The sequence below is a fragment of the Poecilia latipinna genome, unplaced genomic scaffold, assembly GCF_001443285.1.
Source record: "Poecilia latipinna isolate Pla-1442-1.1 unplaced genomic scaffold, P_latipinna-1.0 Scaffold655, whole genome shotgun sequence".
Taxonomy (NCBI): domain Eukaryota; kingdom Metazoa; phylum Chordata; class Actinopteri; order Cyprinodontiformes; family Poeciliidae; genus Poecilia; species Poecilia latipinna.
The window spans coordinates 140,912-160,176 of NW_015113271.1; the positions used below are offsets into that span (position 1 = coordinate 140,912).

Consider the following 19,265-nt stretch of genomic DNA (forward strand, 5'->3'; position numbering starts at 1 on the left):
CATCACGGTGGGTTAGTGGTGGGCAGGTGTACTCCGCAGTACTCCCAGGAGACAGAGGAAACACCTGCCCTGTGCTGCTCGGGACTTCATCATCCCGCCGTTCCTTTGTCTCGTTCTGCCTGGAGCTCAACGTCGGGCCACAGAAAACTGTGAAAGCAGCACTTTTGTGCTCGTTTGTTGCTCCGTGCACAGGAATTAAGGGACGGCAAAGATGGTTTTCCCCTGTCTCCCCCATCCTTCCCCCCACTTACTTATTTCTCACCCAGGAAGAAGGGACACGCATTGAATGGACCGCACACAATTGCCTTTGGGCTGCACGGATCAGTATGAGCTTTTAAAAAGATTAGTCTTACAGGGTGGCACAGAGGAACAAACTACACCGAATAATCCTCCTACTAATAAATACATCCAGAGTAATCAAAATGAATACTTCTTCCTCTTACTTGTGTAAAGGTCAATGAATTTCAAAGTTCAATAAGAGATTGCATTGTGCTTACTATTACATCTGAGACAAGTGTGCTGGAGAGGGGCAGGGAAGGGAGTCTATGTTTCTCCTGCTGCAGGCAGTCAATTAGTGCCAGAAGGAAACACAGCACTCCTCTGTTGCTCTCAGCTGAGGAGCTGTAAATAAAGACTTTTATTACTACACACTATCTGTGTCTCTTCTCTGGACATCAATAGGCCAGTGCACCGGATGGTTTCCAGGCATAGCAAACTTTTCTCTTTTTGTGTTCTTTAAAATGGCATAGAAAGGGATTCAAAAGCAAAAAACAATTTTTAATATTTTCTTATAATATATTTTGAATTTTTTCCACCATTGGTGTATAGTACACGTATCCTTTAAACCTTTGTAAAATATCTAAATAAAAACAATCAGGAATTATGGTTAATAAGAAAGGAAGAACTACAAGAAAAGAAAAAAAGCAACCTAACTTGAGTTATATTGGTGACCCAGTCCCAGGTCAAACATGCACTCACAAAGCCTTGGCTGTATTTAACTAAACAAGACTGGATTATAGGTATGACACAGCATGCAAGGTTATGCTAACCAACAAATGGCCAACAAATGTCAAAAATTAATGTATTTTGTTTTGGACTGGGATGGAAACGCACGCAGAAGGAAGATAGAACTTAATGAAAAGCTTAATTTTATAATAGAAAGTCCAACAAACCAGCATGGTTGAAATACTGGGAGGTATATGAGGCAACAGGAGTGGCAACAGGTATGGAAACAAGCAAATCCAATATTGATTGAAAACCAACCATGAGAATGAATACCGGGAGGAGTGACTACCGGGACAACTAGCAGACGAGCGTGATTAAATGATCCCAAAACAGCCATAGAAAGTGGCTGTCCTTGGGGAAAAATAAATGCACAAGGTGATTGAAAGAGAACACAAATATGAGTAAGCAAAATCCAGATAACTAAATTCTGAACCAAAGACAAAACAAAGCCATTTTTTATAGTGGCAGTCAAGGCTACCAGCACTACACTGAAAAGAAAGACATTTCCAAAATTAATTAGCAAGAAATATTTGGGTTAAATTGATCCTATTTATTTAATATTTTGACTCACTTGTACATAATAACGTGGTTTTTATTGATAAATTAACTTAGCCATGAACATTTATAATTATAACACTGTATTAAAATATTTGATGGGGTTTTTTGGGAGGAGAGGAGTGCATGTTGGACATGGCTAGCATTAGCTTGCACTAGCTACCCAGCTACGTGACTAGTTATTTTTCATCAACACAACCTATTAGCATGATTATACATTATTCTACCATGTTAGCATTTCGTCCTGTGGATGAGGTTCATTGAACTCTGATCTATTTACATCTGAGGAGGCTCCTGCTAGTCTCTTCTGTGCTTTAAACTTTAACACAAAGATTACATTGAATCCAAAGTTTCTGAGTTAAAGGATGTGAAGAAAATATTATCCTTGGTTCGATACACTTCATTGAGGCTAATCAATGCATTTTATATTTAATTTACATGAGTGTTTTTAATTATTTCATTTCTTACAGCAGGTACAAATGTTGGTGTCTGAAAAACCAAAACACTGTGGAACAGCAACCAACTTTAGCTTCTGAAACATGTAATCCTGACTCTATTTATATTTGGTGTGATTTACACTCTGTTTCCTTCACACAGAGCAAGAGAGCAGGAAACAGATGCTAGGAATTGTTCTGTCCCTAAATTCCTCAGAGAGAAATTCTTGTCAACACCAACGTGTGAGGCTGGCTTTGTACTTGCATGCGAAAAGGTAGTAGACAGTGACTAAATTGACTCCATGGTTTCCCTGCTCCAAATGTCCATTTCCTCACAGTTTTCCACTTGCGTACGTCCGTCCGTCCAAGCCCAGGTTAGAGGCGACACGGTTCCCCAGAGGAGTCATGCAGCCAGCCTATGCTTTCTCAGGACAAGGTCAACCTTAACGCCCTCAGGCACAAATAGCAGGGAGGGAGGCTGTATTTGAAAAGAGCATTAGGTTCACAACATCATCTCAGTGACAGCATAATAGTAACAATAGTGTAGATGTTTTTAAAGCTAATAAGCAATATGTTAAATGAATAAATCATTTGCAGGCAATATCCCTCAAAGGAGGATTCTCAATGCAATAGCTAATAGGTCAATAATAAAAATGCATTCCCTCATAATTATATTAACGGCAAAAAACTAATAGAACAACTTTAATTAGGATTTGGAATTATTGCACATAATCAAGTACCCAGACATTTGACACAGGGGGAAACGGTAATTTCCTATCAAAGAATATTGTTTGACATTTACAAGGTGATATGATTTGCAGCTGGAGGGCCAAAGGTTTCATGGACCATGGCGCCATCTAGAGGACATCCAAAACAAAATGTGATTCTGGCACAACTTTGGTGTCAGTTGAGAGTTTATCATTTTTTATTTATTTTTTTTTTTTTAATTGTTTGAGCTACGTTCTGAAGCTTGAGTTTGATGAAAGGTTGGTTTATTGATTCTTAGTAACCAAGTAATGATAAATGCTTAATCATGTCTTTAATACTGAATATGGATTAACCTCTGGAGATTTTGGAGTTTATCTTTTCTTTTTTCTGTTTTACTTTTTGTCACAAATCTATCAGATTATCAAACAAATCTTAAAAGCTGTATAGATAGGCAGATTAAATACAAAAAATAGAATTCAAATGATGGTTTAATTTATTATGGCTCTTTAAACCAACCTGACCTTATGTGGAAAAGGCAATTGCCCCCTAAACCTAATGAGTGAATGTGTCTCTCTTGCAGCAAAACTGCCATCAACGTTTTGGAGTAATTGAAAATGTATTTCTCAAATTGCTTTGGAAGATTCTTTACCCATGCAGATTTTCTGTTAATTCAGCCACAGTGAGGGAATTTGGGAATGAACTTAATCATACACAGGACTTTGACTATACCACTTCAAAACCTTAAAAAAAAATATATATATATATATTTTTTTTTTTCAGTTATTCAGAGGTGGGCTTGATAGTTTGCTTTGAATCACTGTTCTGCCCAAATGTGGTTAAGGTTCACCTTAGGATTTTAATTAACCTGAACTTTCTGACAGAATCTTCTGTCAGAAAGATGAACTCAACTACAGCAAGTTGTCCAAGTCCTGAAATGGCAAACCAGAGCTGAGCAAACTTTGCCTAGTTTTCTCTCTTTGGTTCACATAACTGTTGGGAGTCATCGTGATGTTTTTGGCAAATGTGAGATGACTCTTAGTTTTGTTTCTTTTCTGTTGTTATTTGTTTGTTGTGTTTGGCTTTCTTTTGTTTGGGGGGTTTATATCAGAAGTATTTTTAGCCTTGGAATCGTTTTCCAATTGCTGAATCACAAGCATATGCTTTAACTGAAGCAAATGAGGCTTGAAGTGTTTTAGATGCTGTTCTGGATTATTTTGTGGCACCTCATATTCAAACTGTTTCATGATTTCGGAGAATAACTTATGCTGTGGTTCACTGGAGTCTAAAAGCCTTAGAGATGGTTTAAGACTATTTGGTTTAGACTGATAGAAGCCAATGCTTCTTATTTAATCTTAGATTTATTTTGATTAGGGTACAATGTGTAGCTTTTTTGAGATTCTCTAGCCTACTTCATGCTGTCAGACAGGCTCTATTAAGTGTATTATTTTTATACAAAAGGTCTGTCATTATCCAGGTCTGGATTTGGCAAATGAAGTGGAACACAGATTTTCAATGGACACGATTAATCACAGCTATCTTGTGTTTTAAGGAAGTGAGGGAGTCTTTTTTTTTTTCCACAAAGGACCTAGTTATTTTTATAAATGAAGAAATTACTTGGAAAAAATTGTTTTTCAGATTATCTTCATCTTGTATTAAAATCTAAGCATTCATAAATATACAAGTAAAATGATATTTTAAGACAATTTGAAATGTTTGTCCGTATGCTGGTATTTGGACAGCTTAATATTTCCTGAGACAGTGCTTGCATGATATAGTTCAGAATCACTTATATTGAGAATGATGATTTGGTGCCACCTACTGTTGGATAATTTTCTCTGTCAAAGTGAAAAGGCAATCAGAAGAGCCTTCAACACAAACACCAGCACTTCTGATTTTTACCTTGGCCTCCTGATAAGACTGAAGGGGAAAGGGTTAGATTCACCTCACAGATATTTTGCAGTCACTGACTCCTCCCTCTAATGATGTACTGCACTTGAATTTTTTGCTGACACGGTTCTCTATAGCTGGCTTTGCGGATTTATAGCAAACCATAATTTGGGGGCGTAAAATAGGAATAAAACTCTTGTTAATTATTTAATCGTGGTTCTGTGGTAAGTACTGCCTTTCGGCCCAAACAAGGATGTCATCCCTCTCTATCTCAGCAGGACATTATATCACACATTTGTTGCTGAAGAAAATTACAGCCAAGCCCGAGACTGCAGGGTTTTATGGTAAATTGGGGCAGAGAGCACTTTTATGAGCATAATTAACCAACAATTTTGGTCATTTTCTTTTTTATTTAATGCAAATTAACTGCTAATTGAACCTAAATCCCACCTCGGAACACCCGGGATACACATTTGTGGCGTTAAAACAGTAGCTGTGTGATTTGGAAAAGTAACACCATGTGCAGCTGTTTTCCTGAAATGTTTTCTGAAAGTCAAAAGCAGCCTCCACAAGAGCACTGAATCGAATTGTCCGTGGCCAGCAGAGATGTGTGGGACCGGTGATGTATCTTTGTGTCAGGGGGCAGTTAGGCATAAAGACTGAGGGGGTGTGATCAACAACCAAACAAACATGTTGTGCCGAGGCGAGGGCGAGAAGGTGTACGCCGAGCATCCATCAAACCACATCTGTGAGAGGCTGATACTGCCCTGTTTACTGTTGCTGCAGTCGACTCGCTGAGCTCATCTCCTCCTTGCAAATCCCACACGCAGTGTCTCAGCAATGAGATGCTGCAGCAATGGCTGCTGAGCGTGGGTTTATTGTGGGCACTGGTGGCTCTGGGACGTAAAAAAACAAGCCACCGGGTTTGTTGTGTTTGATTGTCCTACTGGATGCCAGGCCAGATTCGTAGAAGGACCACCAACCGGTCCTTTACCTCCAGCCATAAATGTGTCCACTTTTTACTAAGATATTAACGCAATTTAGAAGGTCTTATATAGAACATTAAAATCTGTTACAGGAAGAAGCAGACAAAAGACACTATAGAACATTACCTAAATACCTTAATATTACATTACTGACCATATTTGACAGTTTAATCTGATCAAGTTGCCTATTCTGATTTACATAAGAAGCAGATAAAATATTCCTCGATAGCTAATCTTCATTAGGATTTCACAATTTACAACCTTGTCATATTTATTACACTATATCTGCAAGCAGCCGGTTCAGATCATAGGGTCAAAAGGTCAAGCTTTTGTCTTACAATGAAATGCATTTACAAATGGTTGAACAGTACGATCTTAGAACTCATATGGCTTATTTTATTATCGTGAGGGATTTTCACTTTGATTTGATTCACAATGGGTTAAATAACATCTGAAATATCAGGTCTCAGTGAAAGGATACTGATCAGTTTTTAAATCCCAAACACTTAAGACATTGTTATATATATTTTTCTAAATGAAGATCTTCATCCTGCTCTCTCTGTGTAGCAGATATAACGTTGTGTCCTCATCTTTGTCTTAATCCGAGTTGCTATAAATTTTTAATTATTGTTTTTAATGTAATTATAAACAAGGTTGGGCAAGTAGTTTTTCTTTCTACCCGTTTCCTTTGTTATCAAAAAGTAGCTTAATGCCTTTCTTGAACTGCATGTTTCTTGTGTTCCTGTGTTGATGCTCCAGGGTAAATTACTACTTAATTAAGTTTGAGGATAGAGATCATTTTAAGAGCTACAAATAATAACTTAATCCTTCAGTTCTGTGTTCTATTGTTAGGGATTTCAATGGTTATGCTGCTTTACATTTTAATAACCATTTTTTAATATAATATGTTTTTTTCTGCTAAGGCAAGGCCCTGCAATTAAAAGTTGAATTTTTTGATGACCACTCCAAAAACAATGACTTTGTTTTCTCTACTTCCTAACTAACTGATCAGTGTGCTTAGATATAACTATTGGCTTAATCAAGACGGAAAGCTTAAAAGTAGACAGGCGTGTCTGACTCATAAACTAAAACTAAGAACTGTTTCCAAGAATAGGAGTCCGACAACTTAAAGTTAAGCCTGCCATTCTGCTTTTAGAAACTTTACAAACCACCTTCAGTCTGAGGCTGATGTGTTCTGCTAGGAATATATGAAACAATCAGATCTCTGATGTCTGATGGAGCTTAATTACTGAGGGCTTTATATGTGAGACTACAGCAAATGTGTGAATGATTTATTACCGTTAAAGTCTCCAATACATTTATTATCCAGTAACAGTCAAACAGGGTCCTGTTCAAGCCAAAGACAATGTTCACATGCTTATGCAATACAATACTTTGATATTACATAAGCACAAATATTGTACTAAACAATAAAGCCTCAGTGTTTGGGCAAATGAAGTAATTGCAGTGGACTAAAAGAATCAAATCAGACATGCTCTTTAATTAGAACTATGGACGGATCATAAATAGTCATCATTAACCGTGTCAGAGAAACATTACCCCTTTTTATTGGGGCTGTATTTTCCTCACATACTACTATAAAGTTAATGACGGACATTGTTTAAACCGTAAAAGTGTCATATATTTTGAAGATGCCAGTCGACTTCAACAAGGCTAAGTAGCATCTGGCTCATGCATCATATTTTTTCCAGTCGGGTATCTTTCTTCAACCTGCTCTGAAAATTACAGATGGAAAAATGCTGCAGAACTGCAGCTAAAAAGAATGTAAATGTTTTCTGTCAATTTCATCGGATTTGCAGTTTGAAGAAATTATTCCTAAATCCCAATCTGCAAAAAAGTTGGGGGAAAAAATAAAAATAAAAAAAATAAAAAATTCAGAAATGAATATAAATGTCCCTTTCAGTGCAAATTATGTAAGTAAAAAAAAAAAAAAGAGGGTTGTGTTGTTTATTTTGGGAGTAGAAATTAATGTCTAACATGAAAAAATGCAGAGGGAAACTGAAATTTTGCTGTAGTTTAAAGTCATGGCCACTTACCGCCAATTTACTTTACAGAGAAGTCTGAACATGCATTTTAATTCATGTTGTATGTTGTACTTTCCTCCATAATTTTTTTATGGTATTGGGAGTAACAAATTATCTTAAGTTATTTATTGTAATGCACTATTGCTGTTTGCACTCAGTACATTAGAAGCAAGTTCACATAGTTCCAGAAAGTGCACATGTCAACTGATTAATACTGCCTCAACTTATCTCTAACATTTTGTACATATGTCCAGTTATCAGACTTTTCATACTCAGAGTCTGATAGCTGCTCAAATATGCATGACAGGCATAGCTATTGATAAGTTAACAGCAGATAAACCAGCTTATTCATACATTTTAAGAGCACACAATAGAAGTGTGCTTTATTGTCCCATGAGAAATGCAGGCGTGCCAGCAGCAAGACAAAGATAAATAAAAGTGCACATATTCAAACTAAAGTAAAAAATGTAAAAAAAAAAAAAAGAAAAACATGAAACCGCATAGTAAGGGAAAGTTTACAACATAAAAAATTATACTGTAAGGTTATTAAAAATAGCATATTCTGTTTCACAGAAATGTGCATGTGCAACTGAGTACTGTCATTAAAAAAATGAACCAAATGTGCATGTATACTTGTGCAATAAAAAATATTGTATGTATTGTCAGTAATTAAGTAATGTAAAAGCTGTGTAAATGACAGTACAGATATTTGAAATAATAACATTCCCGCTGTATACAATAATATTTACCAGACTTTTTCTATTCCAATTCACACAGTAACAGTGGAAGACACTTGTGACAAACTTTTTTTAAACCAAAGTAAAGCATTAAATTCACATTTCAATTAGAGTATAATAAAGGCACGAAAAACCTCAATTATATTATATTCATCCACTTATGAATGTATTTCTATTTTTACATTAAAAAAATGACATTAGCAATAATTGTAGAATTCATTTTTGTTTCTAAATATCTTTTCTGAACATTCCCCCCTCCAACCCCCCCTAATAAGAAAACAAAAAATCAGTGGATATTTCATCTTTGAACACCACTGCTGTTGACACGAGAAAACACTCACGGTGTTTTTCATTTTTAGCCAGAAGGTGGCGACAATTCTTATTTTGAAATGACCTCACAAAATAGCAATGACAAGGCTACCAATCATCATACCTCAGTTTTAATTGAACTGAAGTCAAATAATAATACGTATAACAATTTGTGTAACTTACTCAATGCATAAACCGGTCGTTGCCGTCTATATTTAAGGTTTTTCTTGTAAAACTTTTAGAGAAGTAGCACAAGCTGACGTAAGAAGGTCACGTGATACATTTAACGTCTCCGCCCTGCATATCTGCAAAATGGAGGTAAGATGCTGTTAACCATTAAAAATAAACACATACATGCAGAAATATTCAAAGCCATTATTTCTATTATGTTAAACAAAAATGTAAGATTTAAATAAAGGCTGCATGGCGCTACCCGCAATTTCACTGCTTCTCGGTACCTCACTATGCCTAGTAACGCTGTTATTAGCTAGCGCTAATGCTAAGCTAACGGCTTCATAATTACTACAGCTAGCAGTGTACCTAAAAATAATGATTATTTCCTCACTTTAACGCTTAAAACGGACTAAAATATTTTCCCTTATTTATATGTATCTGTTATATGTTAGTGTTATAACCCACAGCTCTAATGAATGAAGCAAAGGGATGTTAGCTACTGCTCTTACCGTGCTAATTCTTGTCGCAGCAGCCATTTTGACATGAAATACGATGTAAAGGCAGGTGACACTTCTCAAGTTAATTAAGATTCTTTAACGTAATATCTGAGAGTCTTATTAAGCGTAGCTGTTTCCCATTAGTTTTGCTTACCTTATTTAAATATGAAGGACTGTTTTTCATTATGGGACTCTGCCTGTCAGTAGTCAAAAACAAGCACTATAGGCAGTTCCTGCAACATATTAATTGAAATTTAGGTTGATATACGTTTGTCCGCGTTTGCTTGTGCCTCGCAGATTAAAAAGGTCACCAACAACAGTGGGGTCCCTAGACGTAAAGTTCTAGTGTTCAGCAGGCACCCTATTTTGTCTGTATAGATGTTATTGCATTACTTTTGAATAATCTTGACTATTCCCTGAGCATATTTACATAGACCATAGTTCGTAGTGAAACAATATATGCAAGAATAACATTAACACATTTAAAAATGTTTTCAGTTTTTCTACACAAGATTTATACATAAGATTTTTGATAGTAATGATACATTTTTGAGAACGTGTCATTATTATTCCATGAAGTCCTGCAAATTAGAAGAGTTCACTGTTTAGTTCATAATAAATGTACAAAATGTATTTCATATTTTATTCCCAGTGTTATTTTTTATTTACGTTTCTGTTGAAACAGGTCCCATCATAGAAAGCAGACTTCATTTGAAACTGTATCCCTGTAATTATCAAAAACATTAAATCTAGAAATTGTCATGACAATTTTTTGATCATTTTCTTAATCATAGAAAAAAAAACTATGTCTGTTTAATAGGTATATGCACCTTCAGCAAATCATGCATGCTTTTGAAAAAAAAAAAATAATTTGTTGCTAATTTCAATCCATAGTGAGTAAAAAAGGATTTCGGAGGGAATATTATTACCACATTACAAAATCACAAATTGCTGCATCCACATTTTCCTGTAATAGTAAAAGCTTTATTGGAGTCATTATGGTCTATTACTCTTCTTACACACAAGAAGAGTAATAATTTGTTGAAATGTAAAGGCGCATTGGTCAGTCTGCCATTTGTCTGTGTGGTAGCCACATTTTAAACATGAGCTTCTGAAAGGGTTAACATCAACACAGACTGTATGATAACAGCCTCACACACACATTGATATTTTCAGTGGTGCAGCAACTTTACAGTGCAGTTAAGGCATCTTAAATTTCACGGTTTACTCTTGTGAAATTATCTTGCACAGGGTCAGCACAGCTGGGTGCCTTCTTTTCCCTTTCCAGACAAAGAGCAGTGTGCCTGTTTCAAAACATCCTGATGCCATCTCTTCAGATCAGTGTTTCTAGAGCAAAACATTTTTAAATGAAAGTACAATGACATTCCATCCTGTAATTTCATAGCACACGTGACACATGCACTGTTTGCTGCATGTGAGCACCTGTAAGATTCAGCAACTGCAGTAAAGCAAAATGGTTGTGTGTCAACCTGGAACCAGTTTTTTTTTTTTTTTTTTTTTTTTTTGCTTGTTTATCAGTCTATGTAATATTAGAATAATATTCCTATTTATAATGTGAATATTTTTGTTTGAAGAGCACGTCCAGTTATTTCACAAGTTGTTAATGTCTGTGCTCTTGCTTTTTTTTTTTTTTTTTGAAAAACTAAAAGTGCCATGTTTTGTTTTTCAACAACCGTCTCCACTTGCATGACTTTCTGCTGAAATTCTTCTTGCGTTTTGCTTTGAAAGGACCGTGAGGCGAAAGAACCAGAACAGCTCCGAAAGCTGTTTATCGGAGGTCTGAGCTTCGAAACCACAGAGGAGAGTTTACGGGCCCATTTCGAGCAATGGGGATCTCTCACAGACTGTGTGGTTTGTAGATTTATCATAGTCTATTAAAGACTTTCCCACATAGTAATAACACAAGCAATTCACTTGCACACAATTGAATCTGTCTATCTTTATATCGCATTTAGGTGATGAGGGATCCTAACAGTAAACGATCCAGAGGGTTTGGCTTTGTAACTTACTCCTCTGTAACTGAAGTTGACGAGGCCATGAAAGCGAGGCCTCATAAAGTTGACGGGCGAGTTGTTGAACCCAAGAGGGCTGTGTCCAGAGAGGTAAAAATCTACACCTCAAACCAGAAATCAGATGCTACAGCCGTGTTGGTGTGGTTGGCGTTGGTGCTCACTAGATTTTCTCTTAAAGGACTCTAATAAACCTGGAGCACATCTGACGGTGAAGAAGATCTTTGTTGGCGGCATCAAAGAGGACACAGAGGAGCACCACATTCGGGAATATTTTGAGAAATACGGAAAGATTGACTGTATTGACATAATGGAGGAGCGCTCCACTGGAAAGAAAAGAGGATTCTGCTTTGTGTCATTTGACGACCATGACACTGTGGACAAAATTGTCGGTACGTACTTGCTTTAAGTTAGAAAATAAATATTTTGTAAAAAAAAAAAAAATCAGTCTATGATTATGTGTTTTGTTTTTGCATTTTTCTTGCAGCCCAGAAATTTCACACAATAAACTTTCACAATTGTGAAGTTAGGAAAGCGCTATCTAAACAGGAAATGAATGCTATATCCAGTAACCGAGGTGAGCTTCGCTATGAGATAAAAATGTGAAACTGCGGCTATTTTATGCCTGAATTGTAGGTGGCGAGTCAGTAGTGTAATGAATGTTTCTTAAATGTCACCCATCAGGAAGGAGCGGAGGATCAGGAAACTTCATGGGCAGAGGCGGAAATTTTGGAGGTGGCAGTAACTTTGGTCGAGGTTTGTATACGTCAGAAGTATGTTGTTGACTTGGAAAGAACCTACTTTTATGTAGAGAAAGTCGGATATCTGAAGCATTTAACCTGGTCCTATTTTAAATGCACTGTTTGACAATAATGTGCATTTTTTTTTCTAGATGGCTATGGAGGACGCGGTGGTTATAATGATGATTTTGACAATGGTATGAAACTTAATTTCAGTATCATTTAGAGTTAAAATAAGTACCACTGCCACCATTATTTCTGTACAAAATGCTTAAAGTGCCGCTTGGAATGTTTGGAAATGAAGCGCTGTGAAGTAGTAGCTCTCTTGTCTGTATTACAGATGTCATCCTGGAGTGAGTTTTTAGAAAAGTGATTCAATCTCCAGGATGTTGTAAAACTAAAACTATTTATAACCTGCATCAGCCCCCCTGATCAGCTGCCTATAAAAACACCTAGCATATAAAAATGGAACATCATGGTATTTGATCTAACAAATCGGGAGGGTTTCAACTTTTCACAGACGTTTGCAGTAAAAGGGAGCCAGTTGTGATGAGAGCCCGCTCAGACCGCTCCCTTAGTGGGAGAGGCCTGAGCACAGTACATCATGTTCCTATTAACCCATTTATTATTAATTATGTCATGCAAAGAGCAAACTTCATCGATGAAGCTGGAGCAAAGCTCCTTTTATAAGTTTTGTTCACGTAAATTTAAATTGAACTGAAGAAAGAACATTTTATCAACAAGGCATAAAAACAGCTGGAGGTTGCGGTCCAATGTCAGTCCATGGTGTGTGCAAATATCTCTGCAGTGTGAAATTATTTTTTGTTGAGGAACAAAATGGTTTCCTCCAAATAAAACGGAACACTCAGTACAGACTGTAACAGCTTAGGCTCACAAATATTTGTATGCATAATGTACCATTTCTTTTCTTCAAAGGGTTTATAAATCACCAGGTGCTCTGGATATTTTACTTAATCTAGAAACATAATTGGACCTATATACATAAAGATTAGGACTCCCTGATGAAGATGTGTAATAACCGCTAATGCAGGGTTATATTTCACCAACATGACAATAATTTGAGTTGTTTTAAAAAGTTAGAATCAGGGATGGTAAGTAACTTCATTAGTACCCATAAGTGGACTGGTCTTGTAAAAGAGAAAGACCAGCTTCTGTTTAAAATGAAAGTAAAGAAAATTAAACTTTTCTACAAGCTGGTACTACAAGTCTACAACAGTTAGATGAATTATTATTGCCCACATCTTCACAGAGATAAGAACTAAACCTTTATCATTTTGATGATTTTGCAGAGTAAGGTTGTAAACGGTAAGGCAGTACTGAATTGGTCGTTCTTTGCTTTCCCAGGTCCGGGAGGAAATTATGGTGGTGGACCTGGTTATGGAGGTGGCCGAGGGGGTTACGGAGGTGGCGGTCCAGGCTATGGAAACCAGGGCGGGGGATTTGGTGGCAGTGGCGATGGAGGCTACGGAGGCAACCGGGGAGGTAAAAATTTTATCCTCTCAAAATTAAATGTGCCACTTACGCTTTGGAGGTATTGCTTCAAATTTGAGTTACCTTTTCAGGATATGGAGGGGGTGGAAATTACAACGACTTTGGAAATTATGGAGGACAGCAGTCAAACTATGGGCCAATGAAGGGAAATAACTTTGGCAGAAACTCTGGTGGACCATATGGTGGTGAGTTCTACCTTGAAAAGTCTACGTAATCCAGACTTTGAAACACATCTCCGGATTAAGAACAACATCATTTTATGGTGATTACTCTTTAATTCCAGGTGGCTACAGCTCTGGAGGCAGTGGCGGAGGCTACGGCTCACGGCGGTATTGAACGCAGCATGTTTTCGGTAAGCGGCGTTAAGTCTCACTCCAGCCTCGTAGCACAGTACAGAGTGAGCCTCATGAAAGTGCAGATTAACTATTTGTTCTATCCTGTATCCATTCAACAGGCTTCAGTTCTTAGCAGGAGAGGCGAGGAGGTGAGCAAAGGAATTGTCAGGAAAGCTGCAGGTTACTTTGAGGCAGTCATCTGAAAGCATTAGAGGAACACAGAAGTCAGACTTAACTGCAGCTAAGTCGGAGAAGTTAAAGGAAGAAGGACTGTAAGAACAAGACATGAGTTCAGATGATGCACTTCCCTAATTGTGCTAGATGTTTCCCTGCTGAGAAAGTTTTTCCTTTTTTCTGCGTCTAAAGTGTGTGTGTATTGTGCCTATGGTGTTGGGGAAAAAGAGCAAAAAAATTTTTAAACTTCAGTCCTACATTTTTTTTACTTTAATTTTTTTATGGCCTGGTTTTCTGCCGGCCAATTATTTGTCTTTAAGTTGTTTTTTGTTACATCAGGCCGTTAGATCAGCTAGAATTTCTTCTTTCTGAAGTTATTATGATTTATTGAATGCAAGTGTCAAGTGTATTTTAATTTTTGTATGTAAAGCACAGTATGTAAATCCTTCGTAGTACCAGTGTACAAGTATAAAGAGACTAGATTAGAACCAAGAGAATCCCTTACTCCTTATGTTCCCAGCAAACCAGATTCTAGATTGTTCACATATTTTCATTAGATTAAAAAAAAAAAGACAAAATAAAATTGTGTAGTAAAGTAACATGAGGTTCGGTGCATTATTGGTTCAGCAAAGATTTAAATAAGCCACAGATTATTGTTTTTCCATGTCAATGAAATGTTGGTGTAGCCTGTTCAAATTAACTGTGAAGGTTTTATAAGTAGTGTTTTCTTTCCTATTTTGTCCCGTTACAACTACGAACTTGCATGTATTTTGTTGAGATTCTGTATTATACACCAACACAAAGTAGTACATAAGTGTGAAGTGTAAGAAAAAAGATTTTATGGTTTTTGAGGAGATTACACACCAAAAAAAAAAAAATTAAAATTATGGCATGCATTTGTATTGAACCCCGTTTACTCTCAGATCCTTGAATAAAATAAATCGAGTTCAAGACGTTGCCTTCAGACGTCAGTTAATTAGTAAATAGAGTCTGCCTGTGCCTAATTTAACCTTAGTATAAATCCAGATGTTCTGTGATTGGCTCAGAGGTCCGTAAGGAAATATTTCAGAAAAATCAGCATTATGAAGACCAAGGAACACAACAGATAGCGCTGGGAGAAAGTTAGAAAACAATCCAAACTTCTTCTGGACAAGAACTGTTAAAATCTTTATTTCAAAGTAGCAAACCGGCTAAGATGTGGCAATTCACCTGAACTATTAAAGACTAATGAGACCCATGGCTACTCTACAGGAGCTGCAGCGATCTGTAGCCCATGTGGGATATCTGTCAGCAAGACAACCATTAGGCTACGTTCACACTGTAGGTAAAAGTTACCCAAATACAACTTCGACATCCTGAACAGCATAATTAGTTTTTTCTTCAATTAATTGTTACGCTGTGAAGTTGTTGAAACTTCACAGTTTCATAATAAATTTCTCAGAAAGGAAGAAAGCTGGAAGATCAGATGTAAACAACAGACAAAACAGGTTTGGCAGGCGCCACTGATGGAGCTTATTAGGTTGTTGACAGTTATTATTGTGCAACGTCTTCAGATTGTTACTGGTAGATTCATGTTGACGTGTGCTATCCATGTTTTGGAATTCAGGTCACTTTAGGACTCTTCACACTGAGATCTGATGGCAGCCAGATTAGAATTATAACATGAACAACCACTCAACGAGCGCTGTTGTTGAAAATAAGCCATCAGAAGACTCATTTATAGTTTGCCTTTAACCATTTAGCAAGTAGTAAAAACACAAGCGCAGACAAGACATTTTGTTCACATTCAAAACCACATATGTGGTGTATCGCCGTGAAACGTGGTGGCAGCGTTATTCTGGGATAACATTTTTGTGAAGTGATTGAAAGGAAGAGTTGTAGAGGGCTATAAAAGGCTTGACGGTGGTTTACCATTAGTAAGATATTAACCCTAAAACACACAGCTACATTAACAATGGAACAACTTCCATTAAAGCAGATTCACATCCTAGAATGACCAAAGTTCAGACCTTAACCCAACTGAGAAACTCTTGTAAGACTTGAGAAATTATGTTCACAGATGCGCTCCATGCGGTCTTAATCACCTTGAGCTTGATTTTCAGTGTCTAGATGTTCAAAGCTGGTGGATATGCCGCAAAAAGACCTGCTGCTGTAATGTCAGTAAAATATTCTTCTGCAATCTAAAGACTCAGGGAGGACAAATACAAATGTACTACACTTTTCAGATTTTTATTTGTCAACTTCACCATTATGAGTAACTTTGTGTTGGCCTATCAACAATCTAATACATTTACTCTGGAATTTGTTGTTGTAATGAGACAAAAAGTTCAAGGAGTATCTCTTCGGGTGACTGTGGTGTGTATGTTTCCATACAGTGTGTTATTTACTTCTTAATGTGTATAGGGTTAATGCAAAGGGAGGCTCTGACTCTAGAAAACAGCTCATGCAAATGACAGTGTTTGGAGGGGGGAGTAGGACTGAAAGCTACAACCTCCTGCAGTTGGGCCCTCAGCATCGCTAGTGTGGAAGGATTGCAGATGACTGTCAGACAGAACACCTTCATCCCCCAGCACAGTGGACCAGTCAGCAATTTGAGAGAGAAGGGAGAAAGCAGCACGGAGCACAACACCCACGGAAGAAGCTTGCAGTGTCGTTCCTGGTAGTGAGCATCTATCTCGTTTCCAAGGCTAGCTAAGCTCCTCAGCAGATGGTGCTAGCGAAGAAAGACTTAGGTCCTGGACACACTGGAGATCCTGTTGAGTGAGATACAGAAGTTTAACCTCCAAATGCTAGATGTCAGACATTAACAAGAAAAGGGAAGCGAGTATTTCACAGAAAAAGCTGATTCGAGAAGAAGGAGCAGGTAAGAGTAACCACTTTGCTTGATTTACAGATGTGGAAATGGGCATTCTCTTCTTGCTGAAAATGCTGTAAAGGCCTGATAACATGGGAGGTTCTGGATGGGTAAGACATTTTTTGACATTATCAAAGGTTTTCCAATGTCATGTATTAGTACTACTTGTTCTGACTAATCATCTTATATAAAAATGTGTCTTAAAGATTGTTGCCCATTTTTTGACTTTTGTTCACCAATTCTTGATGTTTTATCACACTACAATTGTCAGAGATCCTAATAGCGGTGAAACACATAATTTGTTGGCCAAAAAACTTTTCTATTAAATTCCGTCAGTTTCATCACAACTGTACAAAAGAGAACATGTTTGAACAGATTAGAGTACATTTGTTCAATTTTGCTAACATTTGCCAAGGTACAGTTGACATTAAATACACCAGTTTTTATCTGTTTGGTCTTATTCAAAAAACATGTTTTAGTTTAAGATGTCAACAGCAAAAGCACCCCAGTAAAGTACAACTTTGCAACATTAAAACTAGTTAAAGAATCAAGAGGTCTACACAAGTGCATAGAAAAGCAATGGACAGCATCAACCTTATCACAGTGTGATATATAAGGGAACAGCACTCTATACATTTAGTTATATTGGCCAACCCTACTCAGGCATAAGTGGCAACAGTTTTTGTTGTATAGCTGGATAGCAATTTCGGGGGAATGTTGCTCCTAGTAGGTATTATTAATTAAAGACGTGTTTACTTAAGTAATGTTGAATCTTGAGTTGCAGACCACACACATTATGCATTTAAAGATTGTCAATCTTTGGAACAAATAAAGTAATAAAAGTTGGTGCTCAGTTTCACATAGCTGGCCAAAAACAGCACTGACATGTTTGTATCTTGAAGTTCACAGTAATCCTTAAAAGAGTCCTGAAACATCAGCATGCCAAACAGGTTCAGACTGATCGTTGTTTTGACAAACCTCTACCTGCAGCTCTGAGCCTGTGCTTTTGTAGCGCCATCTTGACTGGAACAACCTGTTCTCTTGTTGCCAACAATGTTTCCCGGCTCGGCAACAGCATGACAGTGTTTATCAGCTGCTCTGATTTTCATGTAAACCGTGATGTGTTGTGTTCGTCTTAATAAAAGTTACTTTTTTCTATCGGTGGTTGTTTTTATTTGTGAACTGACAACCCGGTGTGTTGTCGTAGAAGCTCCTTTATTGTGTGAATAATGCTTCACGGTATTTCATTCCTTCATAATTTATGAGATTCGGCTCACTCATCGCAGACATGTGCGAATCAACTTTCACCTAGAAAACGAATTAAGCTTCAAACAGGTCACAACTTTTCAGCTTTAATTCTTCTACTGCATGTTTTTTTTTCCATCTGATTGTGTTTTTTTTTTTTTCTACCTAAGCTGATGACATCCACTACAGTGTTAAACGGAGACATTTCCAATTTTTTTGCAACTATATCTTTCATGCCTCTCCACCAACAATAACCACAAATCAACATTTTATAGTTAACAATGTTGGAAATTTTGTCTTCATTTGCATAGTGTGACCTTCAACTTTGACATTGACTTAGCTAGCTTTAGCACCAATCTGTTGAAACCAGGTAGGCAGAATATTTTTTTTGTTTCAGATTTACAGTACATTTTCTTAGGAATGTGGAGCATTTTTAATTTTATGACTTAGGGTTCTCATCTAAAATTCTTGAGAAAATAGTTGCTAATCAAGTGTGTGTGCATCTAAATAGAAATAACCTGTTTGAAGAGTTTCAGTCAAGTTTCAAAGGTCATCATGACACTAAAACAGTACTTATGAAAGTTACAAATGATTTTCTCCTGGCCTCAGATAATGAACTTTTGTCTGTTCTGGTTTTGTTAGATCTCAGTGCAGCTTTTGACTCAGTTGACCACAATATTCTCTTAGAAAGGCTTGAACACGTTGTAGTTATCAAGGGAACAGCACTAGTCTGGTTTAAATCTTATGTTTCTACTCATGTGAATGATATATTTTCATACTCTAGGGCTGCTTGTGGAGTACCGCAGGGCTACACACTTGGACTAATTCCCTCTATTATTTATGTATGATTCCAATAGTTAAGACAGTATGGGATAAATTTCCACCCAGAATCCCACTGTTATGCTGATGATATTCAGCTATGTCTTTCAATAAATCCTGATGAATGCAATCTGTTAGGTAGATGACACACATGTCTTTAAGACATTAAAAAAAAAGGATCCTTTTACATTCTGACAAGACAGAAATTGTCTTTGGAAC

At 37.0% G+C, this 19,265-nt stretch overlaps 1 protein-coding gene and 1 long non-coding RNA gene across 3 annotated transcripts; one reads left to right on the forward strand and one right to left on the reverse strand.

Moving 5' to 3' along the window:
- Positions 1–1,534: 1,534 nt before the first annotated feature.
- Positions 1,535–11,011, reverse strand: LOC106954411 (uncharacterized). The gene is made up of 3 exons (XR_001426360.1): positions 9,350–11,011; positions 8,850–8,971; positions 1,535–2,472 (listed from the first exon to the last, which is right to left on the reverse strand). It is a non-coding gene; the product is annotated as an uncharacterized LOC106954411 (long non-coding RNA).
- Positions 8,905–18,142, forward strand: hnrnpa3 (heterogeneous nuclear ribonucleoprotein A3). 2 transcript variants are annotated; one of them, XM_015043881.1, is made up of 11 exons: positions 8,905–8,984; positions 11,087–11,209; positions 11,314–11,460; positions 11,549–11,759; positions 11,855–11,944; positions 12,052–12,123; positions 12,260–12,304; positions 13,473–13,610; positions 13,691–13,804; positions 13,903–13,971; positions 17,022–18,142. In XM_015043881.1, exons 1-10 carry the CDS (start codon positions 8,979–8,981, stop codon positions 13,953–13,955), a joined length of 999 nt encoding a protein of 332 aa, XP_014899367.1. In that variant the 5' UTR covers positions 8,905–8,978; the 3' UTR covers positions 13,956–13,971; positions 17,022–18,142. The 2 variants fall into 2 exon arrangements, with proteins under 2 accessions (XP_014899367.1, XP_014899366.1); XM_015043880.1 differs by lacking the exon at positions 17,022–18,142 and adding an exon at positions 14,074–14,732.
- Positions 18,143–19,265: the final 1,123 nt, after the last annotated feature.

Bases quoted from the DNA above. Each gene is read 5' to 3' on its own strand.
- hnrnpa3 (XM_015043881.1), top strand. The intron at 11,461-11,548 runs GTAAAAATCTAC...TTTCTCTTAAAG, and splicing joins AGAGGGCTGTGTCCAGAGAG to GACTCTAATAAACCTGGAGC. The intron at 11,945-12,051 runs GTGAGCTTCGCT...GTCACCCATCAG, and splicing joins TGCTATATCCAGTAACCGAG to GAAGGAGCGGAGGATCAGGA.